Here is a 13,238-nt window from a genome sequence, read left to right as displayed (position 1 = left end):
TGTTGTCATCACCATCATGTGTGTTAGACGTGAGCGGGTGTTGTCATCACCATTATGTTTGTTAGACGTGAGCGGGTGTTGTCATCACCATCATGTGTGTTAGACGTGAGCGGGTGTTGTCATCACCATCATGTTTGTTAGACGTGAGCGGGTGTTGTCATCACCATCATGTGTGTTAGACGTGAGCGGGTGTTGTCATCACCATCATGTTTGTTAGACGTGAGCGGGTGTTGTCATCACCATCATGTTTATTAGAGGTGAGCGGGTGTTGGCATCACCATCATGTTTATTAGAGGTGAGCGGGTGTTGTCATCACCATCATGTTTGTTAGACGTGAGCGGGTGTTGTCATCACCATTATGTTTGTTAGACGTGAGCGGGTGTTGTCATCACCATCATGTTTGTTAGACGTGAGCGGGTGTTGTCATCACCATTATTTTTGTTGGACGTGAGCGGGTGTTGTCATCACCATCATGTTTATTAGAGGTGAGCGGGTGTTGTCATCACCATTATGTTTGTTAGACGTGAGCGGGTGTTGTCATCACCATTATGTTTGTTAGACGTGAGCGGGTGTTGTCATCACCATTATATGTGTTGGACGTGAGCGGGTGTTGTCATCACCATCATGTGTGTTAGACGTGAGCAGGTGTTGTCATCACCATCATGTGTGTTAGACGTGAGCGGGTGTTGTCATCACCATCATGTTTGTTAGACGTGAGCGGGTGTTGTCATCACCATTATGTTTGTTGGACGTGAGCGGGTATTGTCATCACCATCATGTGTGTTAGACGTGAGCGGGTGTTGTCATCACCATTATGTTTGTTGGACGTGAGCGGGTGTTGTCATCACCATTATTTTTGTTGGACGTGAGCGGGTGTTGTCATCACCATCATGTGTGTTAGACGTGAGCGGGTGTTGTCATCACCATCATGTTTGTTAGACGTGAGCGGGTGTTGTCATCACCATTATGTTTGTTAGACGTGAGCGGGTGTTGTCATCACCATCATGTGTGTTAGACGTGAGCAGGTGTTGTCATCACCATCATGTGTGTTAGACGTGAGCGGGTGTTGTCATCACCATCATGTTTGTTAGACGTGAGCGGGTGTTGTCATCACCATTATGTTTGTTGGACGTGAGCGGGTATTGTCATCACCATCATGTGTGTTAGACGTGAGCGGGTGTTGTCATCACCATTATGTTTGTTAGACGTGAGCGGGTGTTGTCATCACCATCATGTTTGTTAGACGTGAGCGGGTGTTGTCATCACCATTATGTTTGTTAGACGTGAGCGGGTGTTGTCATCACCATCATGTGTGTTAGACGTGAGCGGGTGTTGTCATCACCATTATGTTTGTTAGACGTGAGCGGGTGTTGTCATCACCATCATGTGTGTTAGACGTGAGCGGGTGTTGTCATCACCATTATGTTTGTTAGACGTGAGCGGGTGTTGTCATCACCATCATGTGTGTTAGACGTGAGCGGGTGTTGTCATCACCATCATGTGTGTTAAACGTGAGCGGGTGTTGTCATCACCATCATGTTTGTTAGACGTGAGCGGGTGTTGTCATCACCATCATGTGTGTTAAACGTGAGCGGGTGTTGTCATCACCGTCATGTTTGTTAGACGTGAGCGGGTGTTGTCATCACCATCATGTGTGTTAGACGTGAGCGGGTGTTGTCATCACCATCATGTGTGTTAGACGTGAGCGGGTGTTGTCATCACCATCATGTGTGTTAGACGTGAGCGGGTGTTGTCATCACCATCATGTTTGTTAGACGTGAGCGGGTGTTGTCATCACCATCATGTTTATTAGACGTGAGCGGGTGTTGTCATCACCACCAGGTCGCGTGTGAAGAATGACTTCATGAAGTTGGACCAGCAGGGCGGAGGCTCCAGATACATCGGAGGCTCAGGTAAGACCGGTGTTTAGTGGTGACGCCACACCTTGGTCAACCTGGTCCTGGTCCTGGTCCTGGTCCTGGTCCTGGTGTGCGCAGGTGAGACCCAGATGGAGATCCAGCAGAGGCTTCTGAAGGAGCGTGAGATGAAGATCCGCTGTGCCCTGGACAAGCTGAAGAAGAGGAGGCACCTGCTGCGCTCCCGCAGGAGACACAAGGAGTTCCCCCTGGTGTCGGTGTTGGGCTACACTAACTGTGGTGAGTGACACAACCCCCGCCATCCTCGCCCTCCTTTCATTGGCCCGTGTGTGTGTGTGTGTGCAGGTAAGACCACTCTCATCAAGGCGCTGACGGGCGACCAGCAGCTGCAGCCCCGAGACCAGCTCTTCGCCACGCTGGACGTGACGGTCCACGCCGGTCAGCTGCCGGCTCGTGTGACGGTGCTCTTTGTGGACACCATCGGCTTCCTGTCACAGCTGCCACACCCACTCATTGACTCCTTCTCCGCCACGCTGGAGGACATCAAACAGTCGGTAGGACTGCACTTTGTCTGAAGGACGCCACGATTCCATATATATACATAAATACAATAATTATAGTTAAAAAATAATATTTAAAATGTAATAATTATACATAAAATATAAAAAAATATATAATTGTCATTAAAATATGAAAATGAATGAATGATAATTATAATTAAAATGTAAAAATAAAATATTGATCATTTAAATCAAAATCTAAAAATAAACTAATGATAATTATAAGTAAAGTCTAAAAATAAAGTAACAATGATTGTCTTTAAAATAGAAAAATATAATGATTATAAATAAATATAGAAATATATTTCTAATTATCATTAAAATATAAAAAATAGAATCATTATAATGAAAATATAATAATAAAATAATCAAAGATAAAATATAAGAATATTATAATTACCATTAGAATCTAAAAATTAAACAATGATAATTATAATTAAAATCTAAAAAGAAAATAATTATAATAAAATATATAATGATTATAAATAAATATAAAAATATATTTATAATTATCATTAAAATATAAAAGATAGAATCATTATAATTCAAATCTAAAAATAAAATAAGATGTGCAAATAAAATAATGAAGGTTAAAATACTGTAATGAAAATGATTATAATTAAAGTATACAAATGTAATAATTATCATTAAAATATGAAAATGAATGAATGATAATTATATTTAAAATGTCAAAATAAAATATTGGTAATTTAAATCCAAATCTAAAAATAAACTAATGATAATTATAAGTAAAGTCTAAAAATAAACTAATGATAATTATAAGTAAAGTGTAAAAATAAAGTAACGATGATTGTATTTAAAATAGAAAAATATAATGATTATAAATAAATATAGAAATATATTTCTAATCATCATTAAAATATAAAAAATAGAATCATTATAATGAAAATATAATAATAAAATAATCAAAGATAAAATATAAGAATATTATAATTAGCATTAGAATATAAAAATTAAACAATGATAATTATAATTAAAATCTAAAAATAAAATTAGACATGCAAATAAAATAATGAAGGTTAAAATACTGTAATAAAAATGATTACAATTAAAGTATACAAATGTAATAATTATCATTAAAATATGCAAATGAATGAATGATCATTATAATTAAAATGTCAAAATAAAATATTGGTAATTTAAATCAAAATTTAAAAATAAACTAATGATAATTATAAGTAAAGTCTAAAAATAAACTAATGATAATTATAAGTAAAGTGTAAAAATAAAGTAACGATGATTGTATTTAAAATATAAAAATATAATGATTATAAATAAATATAGAAATATATTTCTAATTATCATTAAAATATAAAAAATAGAATCATCATAATGAAAATATAATAATAAAATAATCAAAGATAGAATATAAGAATATTATAATTAGCATTAGAATATACAAATTAAACAATGATAATTATAATTAAAATCTACAAATAAAATAATTATAATAAAATATATAAATAAAATAATCATAGATAAAATATAAGAATATTAAAATGACCATTAAACTGAAACAATAATTATAATTAAAATATAAAAACAATTATAATAAATTATAAAAATAAAATAATCGTAGATAAAATATGAGAATAATATAATTATAATTAAATATAAAAATAAAATAAGCCTTGATAAAATATAAGAATATCATTACCATTAAAATATAAAAATGAAACTGATAATTATAATTAAAATCTAAAAATAAAATAATTATGATGAAATATATAAATAAAATAATCATAGATAAAATATAAGAATATTATAATTACCATTAAAATGAAACAATGATAATTATAATTAAAATATAAAAATAAAATATAAAAATAAAATAATCGTAGATAAAATATAAGAAAATATAATTAGCATTAAATATAAAAATAAAATAAGCCTTGATAAAATATAAGAATAATATCATTACCATTCAAATATACAAATAAAACTGATAATTATAATTAAAATCTAAAAATAAAATAATCATTGGTAAAATATAAGAATATTATAATGACCATTAAAATGAATATGATAAACAATGAACAATAATAATTATAATTAAAATATAAAAATAATTATAATAAAATATAAAAATAAAATAATCGGAGCTAAAATATAAGAATAATATAATCATCATTAAATTTACAAATAAAATAAGCCTTGATAAAATATAAGAATAATTTAATTACCATTAAAATATAAAAATTAAACAATGATAATTATTATTTAAATCTAAAAATAAAATAATTATAATAAAATATGAAAATAAAATAATTCATGTTAAAATACTGTAATATAAATATAATTTAAGTATACAATTAATGTGATAATTATTAAACTATAAAAATGAAAAATCATTAAAATATAAAAATTAAATAAAGATAATAGTAATTAAATATAAAATAATTATAAATATAATTATATAAATAATATAAAACTACAATAAAAAGTAAAGTTGGGCATGTATTGACAATTTTATTTGAATGAAAATGTCAAAACAAAAGATCTTTTAGTAAATGATCGACAAAATAAAGTCCATTGTGTGATTATGTTGGAATCATGAAACAATTTGAAGATGCCCAGGTTGGTGCATTGTGCTGCTCCACTCTTGTGCTTCTTGACCTTTGTCTTGTGACGCCTGCAGGACCTGCTGGTCCACGTCCGGGACATCAGCCACCCTGAGACCACCAACCAGAAGGCCAACGTCCTGAACGTCTTGAAGAACCTGCAAGTCCCTGAGGGCCTCCTGAGCTCCATGATGGAAGTCCACAACAAGATAGACCTGGTCCACAAGTAAGAACCTGCCCTGGGTCTTCATGTACCACTTGTAGCACCGATTCACCTCAAATCAAACGGTGCCATATTTCGACACCTATGTTGCACGTCATGACTCGGCACCGGCTCAAACACTTGGCGAGGAAACAGGCGTACTGGTAGCGGACCGCCTCTAGGTCATGTTGTCATTTTCTATGCCAACAAAGCAAGCACGCCTGATAGAAAACTCTCAAAAGTAAGGCTCCTCTTTTCAAAATGTGCTAGCTCAATGCTAATTGCCATATACATGCTACTGGTTAGCATTAGCGATTTTACATGGCGATTTCAACACCTCCAAATGTGTTAATGAGAACTACAACTAAGATGCACGTTATAATCAAACAGCAGGTGTGTAATAAGTGCAATACTTACAGTATATACACTTTGTAGGGCGCGACAAGAAATTAAACTTAATGGCAAAGACTACAATTTCACATAAGATATTTATATTTATTTATTTAACGTTAGCATGCATCAATTACCAAAATATGACTGAGGTGTATACCTACAAAATTAGTCCCAAAAAAATGTGAGCATGCTAACATTAGCATGCATTAAATACCAAAATATGAGTGAGGTGTATACCTGCAAAATTAGCATAATAAAGCTAGCATGCTAACATTAGCATGCATCAATTACCAAAATATGACTGAGGTGTATACCTGCAAAATTAGCATAGTAAAGCTAGCATGTTAACATTAGCATGCATCAATTACCAAAATATGACTGTGTAGTATACCTACAAAATTTTTCCCAAAAAAATGTTAGCATGCTAACATTAGCATGCATTAAATACCAAAATATGAGTAAAGTGTATACCTGCAAAATTAGCATAATAAAGCTAGCATGCTAACATTAGCATGCATCAATTAACAAAATATGACTGAGGTGTATACCTGCAAAATTACCATAATAAAGCTAGCATGTTAACATTAGCATGCATCAATTACCAAAATATGACTGTGTAGTATACCTACAAACATTTTCCCAAAAAAATGTTAGCATGCTAACATTAGCATGCATTAAATACCAAAATATGAGTGAGGTGTATACCTGCAAAATTAGCGTAATAAAGCTAGCATGCTAACATTAGCATGCATCAATTAACAAAATATGACTGAGGTGTATACCTGCAAAATTAGCATAATAAAGCTAGCATGTTAACATTAGCGTGCATCAATTACCAAAATATGACTGTGTAGTATACCTACAAAAATTTTCCCAAAAAAATGTTAGCATGCTAACATTAGCATGCATTAAATACCAAAATATGAGTGAGGTGTATACCTGCAAAATTAGCATAATAAAGCTAGCATGCTAACATTAGCATGCATCAATTACCAAAATATGACTGTGTAGTATACCTACAAAATTTGTCCCAAAAAAATGTTAGCATGCTAACATAAGCATGCATTAAATACCAAAATATGAGTGAGGTGTATACCTGCAAAATTAGCATAATAAAGCTAGCATGCTAACATTAGCATGCATCAATTACCAAAATATGACTGAGGTGTATACCTGCAAAATTAGCATAGTAAAGCTAGCAGGTTAACATTAGCATGCATCAATTACCAAAATATGACTGTGTAGTATACCTACAAAAATTTTCCCAAAAAAATGTTAGCATGCTAACATTAGCATGCATTCAATCAATCAATCAATCAATGTTTATTTATATAGCCCTAAATCACTAGTGTCTCAAAGGGCTGTACAAGCCACAACGACATCCTCGGTGTCGAGTGGGTCTGACATAATATTGTGAAAGTCCAACACATCAGCGAAAGTCCAGTCCATGGTGGGGCCAGCGGGAACCATCCCGAGTGGAGACGGGTCAGCAGCGTAGAGATGTCCCCATCTGATGGACAGGCTAGCGGTCCACCCCGGAGCAGAGTAGAAAAGAAAAGAAAAGAAACGGCAGATCAACTGGTCTAAAAAGGGAGTCTATTTAAAGGCTAGAGTATAAAAATGAGTTTTAAGATGAGACTTAAATGCTTCTACTGAGGTAGCATCTCTAACTTTTACCGGGAGGGCATTCCAGAGTACTGGAGCCCGAATAGAAAACGCTCTATAGCCCGCAGACTTTTTTTTGGCTCTGGGAATCACTAATAAGCCGGAGTTCTTTGAACGCAGATTTCTTGTCGGGACATATGGTACAATACAATCGTCAAGATAGGCAGGAGCTTGACCGTGTAGTATTTTATACGTAAGTAGTAAAACCTTAAAGTCGCATCTTAGGTGCACAGGAAGCCAGTGCAAGTGAGCCAGTATAGGCGTAATATGATCAAACTTTCTTGTTTTTGTCAAAAGTCTAGCAGCCGCATTTTGTACCATCTGTAATCTTTTAATGCTAGACATAGGGAGGCCCGAAAATAATACGTTACAGTAATCGAGACGAGACGTAACGAACGCATGAATAATGATCTCAGCGTCGCTAGTGGACAAGATGGAACGAATTTTAGCGATATTACGGAGATGAAAGAAGGCCGTTTTAGTAACACTCTTAATGTGTGACTCAAACGAGAGAGTTGGGTCGAAGATAATACCCAGATTCTTTACCGAGTCGCCTTGTTTAATTGTTTGGTTGTCAAATGTTAAGGTGGTATTATTAAATAGATGTTGGTGTTGAGCAGGACCGATAATCAGCATTTCCGTTTTCTTAGCGTTGAGTTGCAAAAAGTTAGCGGACATCCATTGTTTAATTTCATTAAGACACGCCTCCAGCTGACTACAGTCCGGCGTGTTGGTCAGCTTTAGGGGCATGTAGAGTTGAGTGTCATCAGCATAACAGTGAAAGCTAACACCGTATTTGCGTATAATGTCACCTAGCGGCAGCATGTAAATACTAAAGAGTGCAGGGCCAAGAACTGAACCCTGGGGAACTCCGCACGTTACCTTGACATAGTCCGAGGTCACATTGTTATGGGAGACACACTGCATCCTGTCAGTAAGATAAGAGTTAAACCAAGACAAGGCTAAGTCTGACATACCAATATGCGTTTTGATACGCTCTAATAAAATATTATGATCAACAGTATCGAAAGCGGCGCTAAGATCAAGAAGCAGCAACATAGATGACGCATCAGAATCCATCGTTAGCAATATATCATTAGTCATTTTTGCGAGGGCTGTCTCCGTAGAGTGATTTGCCCTGAAACCGGATTGAAAAGGTTCACAGAGATTGTTAGTCACTAAGTGTTCATTTAGCTGCTGTGCGACAATTTTTTCGATTAAATACCAAAATATGAGTAAAGTGTATACCTGCAAAATTAGCATAATAAAGCTAGCATGCTAACATTAGCATGCATCAATTAACAAAATATGACTGAGGTGTATACCTGCAAAATTAGCATAATAAAGCTAGCATGTTAACATTAGCATGCATCAATTACCAAAATATGACTGAGGTGTATACCTGCAAAATTAGCATAATAAAGCTAGCATGCTAACATTAGCATGCATCAATTAACAAAATATGACTGAGGTGTATACCTGCAAAATTAGCATAATAAAGCTAGCATGCTAACATTAGCATGCATCAATTACCAAAATATGACTGTGTAGTATACCTACAAAATTTTTCCCAAAAAAATGTTAGCACGCTAACATTAGCATGCATTAAATACCATAATATGACTGAGGTGTATACCTGCAAAATTAGCATAATAAAGATAGCATGCTGACATTAGCATGCATCAATTACCAAAATATGACTGAGGTGTATACCTGCAAAATTAGCATAATAAAGCTAGCATGCTAACATTAGCATGCATCAATTACCAAAATATGACTGAGGTGTATACCTGCAAAATTAGCATAATAAAGCTAGCATGCTAAGATTAGCATGCTAAAAGCGAGTGAGCGACGCTGGACAGCCAGTCAACATCTGAACGTCCTCCAATAAGCACACAAAGTCTTCTGATTTACTAAAGTCTGCTACAAAAGGTAAACATGCTAAGCTATAGCAGCTACACAACAGCTAAGCACACAATAGCACACAAGCTAGACTTAGGTCATAATCATTGAACAGTATCGCAGTGTAACTTGTCAATACAAACAAGTATCAAATGATGATAGTTACATATTACTTACACACACCATCTCCAAGGCACTAGTACAAAGTGTCCAGTAACAAACGTGTCTGCATCATTACATTTTTGTGGCTACTTCAACTTAAAGACAGTGCAAGTCCATTCCAGGCGGTCAATAATAAATAGGCATCAGTACCGAATCCACTACTTTTTTTTTTTTTCTTGGAACCGACCGAGCGCCAATTCACGTAAAAGCCTACAGTGCCATCTTTCACTACCCGGGTTGCCCACTCACTCCAGCAGCACTGAGAGCGGACTGGGCCAAACGTTGAAATTGTCCACGCTGACAAAGAAATTGACTCCAAAAGACGTTTCAATGTAAGCAGGGCTCCACTTTTCCCAAAATGCGCTAGCTTGATGCTAATATACATTGGCTTTGCTATTGACATGCTACTCGTTAGCATTAGCGATTTTACATGGCGATTTCAACACCTCCAAATGTGTTAATTAAAACTACAACTAAGATGCACGTTACAATCAAACAGCTGGTGCGTAATAAGTACAACACTTACAGTATTAACACTTTTCAGGGCGCAACAAAAAACTAAACATTATACACTACTGCCATCTAATGTATTGCCCTTGCAACTGTAATTGACCAAAAAAATAAAAAAAACACTCCACTTTTACTTAATGTGTTAGCTTGATGCTAATTTGCATTGGCTTTGCTATTGACATGCTACTGATTAGCATTAGCGATTTTACATGGCGATTTCAACGCCTCCAAATGTGATAATGAAATCTTCAACTAAGATGCACGTTACAATCAAACAGCTGGTGTGTAATAAGTACAACACTTACAGTATTAACATTTAATAAGTACCACACTTACGGTATTAACACTTTTCAGGGCGCAACAAAAACCTAAACACACCATAGATTATACACTACTGCCATCTAATGTATTGCCCTTGCAACTGTAAATGAAACAAAAAAAAACCGCTCCACTTTTACTAAATGTGCTAGCTTGATGCTAATTTACATTGGCTTTGCTATTGACATGCTACTGGTTAGCATTAGCGATTTTACATGGTGATTTCAACGCCTCCAAATGTGTTAAAACTTCAACTAAGATGCGTGTTACAATCAAGCAGCTGGTGTGTAATAAGTACAATACTTAGAGTATTAACACTTTTCAGGGCGCAACAAAAAACTAAACACACCATAGATTAGTTTTTTGTTGCGCCCTGAAAAGTGTTAATACTGTAAGTGTTGTACTTATTACGCGCCAGCTGCTTGATTGTAACAGGCAAAAAAACAAACGCTCCACTTTTACTAAATGTGCTAGCTTGATGCTAATTTACATTGGCTTTGCTATTGACATGCTACTGGTTAGCATTAGCGATTTTACAATGGCGATTTCAACACCTCCAAATGTGTTAATGAAATCTTCCACTAAGATGCGTGTTACAATCAAACATCCATCCACTTTCTACCGCTTGTCCCGTTCAGCTGGTGCGTAATAAGTACAATACTTACAGTATTAACACTTTTCAGGGCGCAACAAAAAACTAAACACACCATAGATTATACACTACTGCCATCTAATGTATTGCCCTTGCAACTGTAATTGACCCCCCCAAAAAAATGCTCCACTTTTACTAAATGTGCTAGCTTGATGCTAATTTACATTGGCTTTGCTATTGACATGCTACTGGTTAGCATTAGCGATTTTACATGGCGATTTCAACGCCTCCAAATGTGTTAAAACTTCAACTAAGATGCGTGTTACAATCAAACAGCTGGTGTGTAATAAGTACAATACTTAGAGTATTAACACTTTTCAGGGCGCAACAAAAAACTACACACACCATAGATTAGTTTTTTGTTGCGCCCTGAAGTGTTAATACTGTAAGTGTTGTACTTATTACGCACCAGCTGCTTGATTGTAACAGGCAAAAAAACAAACGCTCCACTTTTACTAAATGTGCTAGCTTGATGCTAATTTACATTGGCTTTGCTATTGACATGCTACGTATTAGCATTAGCGATTTTACAATGGCGATTTAAACACCTCCAAATGTGTTAATGAAATCTTCCACTAAGATGCGTGTTACAATCAAACATCCATCCACTCTCTACCGCTTGTCCCGTTCAGCTGGTGCGTAATAAGTACAATACTTACAGTATTAACACTTTTCAGGGCGCAACAAAAAACTAAACACACCATAGATTATACACTACTGCCATTTAATGTATTGCCCTTGCAACTGTAATTGACCCCACCAAAAAAATGCTCCACTTTTACTAAATGTGCTAGCTTGATGCTAATTTACATTGGCTTTGCTATTGACATGCTACTGGTTAGCATTAGCGATTTTACATGGCGATTTCAACGCCTCCAAATGTGTTAATTAAAACTTCAACTAAGATGCGTGTTACAATCAAACAGCTGGTGTGTAATAAGTACAACACTTACAGTATTAACACTTTTCAGGGCGCAACAAAAAACTAAACACACCATAGATTAGTTTTTTGTTGCGCCCTGAAAAGTGTTAATACTGTAAGTGTTGTACTTATTACGCACCAACTGCTTGATTGTAACAGGCAAAAAAACAAACGCTCCACTTTTACTAAATGTCCTAGCTTGATGCTAATTTACATTGGCTTTGCTATTGACATGCTACGTATTAGCATTAGCGATTTTACAATAGCGATTTCAACACCTCCAAATGTGTTAATGAAAACTTCCACTAAGATGCGTGTTACAATCAAACATCCATCCATTTTCTACCGCTTGTCCCGTTCAGCTGGTGCGTAATAAGTACAATACTTACAGTATTAACACTTTTCAGGGCGCAACAAAAAACTAAACAACACACCATAGATTATACACTACTACCATTTAATGTATCGGCCTTACAACTCTAACTGACCAAAAAAAAAACACTCCACTTTTACTAAATGTGCTAGCTTGATGCTAATTTACATTGGCTTTGCTATTGACATGCTACTGGTTAGCATTAGCGATTTTACATGGCGATTTCAACGCCTCCAAATGTGTTAAAACTTCAACTAAGATGCGTGTTACAATCAAAGAGCTGGTGTGTAATAAGTACAACACTTACAGTATTAACACTTTGTAGGGCGCAACAAAAAAATACCATAAACTGTACACTACTGCCATCTAATGTCTTGGACTTGCAACTGCAACTTAATGCAGAAAATTGGCACCGTTGAGTAGTGGTATCGATTCCCAGGCACCGGGAATCGGTCCAGTATGGGTTCAAATTTTTTCTAACATTCCACACGACTAAACGATACAAGTACGGATGATATCGATATGGAGCAACACTCTGGAGTGGCAGAAGGTGTATGAGGACAGTGAGGGGCGTTGCCATGGCGACAGCTTGACCCTCTGAATCCCTGTCAGCTACGAGGCGACGGAGGCCGACGTCTTCCCAGTCTCCGCCCTGCGTGGGCGTGGCCTGGAGGCGCTGCTGGAGGCGGTGGAGGAGCGTGTGCTGACGTCCACAGGGAAGCGCGTGCTGAGCCTGAAGGTGAAGCTGGACACGCCTCAGCTCAGGTGAGCCCCGCCCACACACACGCCAGGTTAGAGGTGGCGTCACTAAACGGCGCCCTCCGTGCCAGCTGGCTGTACAAGGAGGCCGCCGTGCAGGACGTGAGCGTGGACGCCGACGAGGGCTCGGCCGTGGTGGAGGTGGTCATCAGCGCCGCCGCGTACGGACGCTACAGGAAGTGTTTTGTGGACGTGTAGCGAAGTGCCACCTTTAGAGGTCACAACATTAGGGACACTTTGATGGAGTCACATGACCATTCGTCATTTGCAACAATCAATAAAAATATCTATAAATAACACTTAGTGAGAATCTGTTTGAACTGAATCCATTCTGAATCGAGTCGTCACGAATCGTTTGGTG

General features: G+C 36.4%; 1 protein-coding gene across 1 annotated transcript in view; it reads left to right on the top strand.

Moving 5' to 3' along the window:
* The window catches only part of gtpbp6 (GTP binding protein 6 (putative)), a 64,412-nt gene extending 51,248 nt beyond the window's left edge, over window positions 1-13,164 (top strand). Inside the window, exons 11-16 of the mRNA XM_062039467.1 lie at window positions 1,843-1,913; window positions 1,998-2,156; window positions 2,223-2,431; window positions 5,097-5,245; window positions 12,731-12,883; window positions 12,949-13,164. Of these exons, the coding sequence (XP_061895451.1) occupies window positions 1,843-1,913; window positions 1,998-2,156; window positions 2,223-2,431; window positions 5,097-5,245; window positions 12,731-12,883; window positions 12,949-13,075 (868 nt within the window). The 3' untranslated portion in view covers window positions 13,076-13,164. The remainder of the gene's footprint in view (window positions 1-1,842; window positions 1,914-1,997; window positions 2,157-2,222; window positions 2,432-5,096; window positions 5,246-12,730; window positions 12,884-12,948) is intronic.
* The last annotated feature ends 74 nt before the right edge of the window (window positions 13,165-13,238 follow it).

The sequence above is a fragment of the Entelurus aequoreus genome, linkage group LG27 (genome assembly GCF_033978785.1).
Source record: "Entelurus aequoreus isolate RoL-2023_Sb linkage group LG27, RoL_Eaeq_v1.1, whole genome shotgun sequence".
Lineage (NCBI taxonomy): Eukaryota > Metazoa > Chordata > Actinopteri > Syngnathiformes > Syngnathidae > Entelurus > Entelurus aequoreus.
Note: the sequence above shows the minus strand (reverse complement) of the source record. Positions and strands in the feature narration are given on the sequence as shown.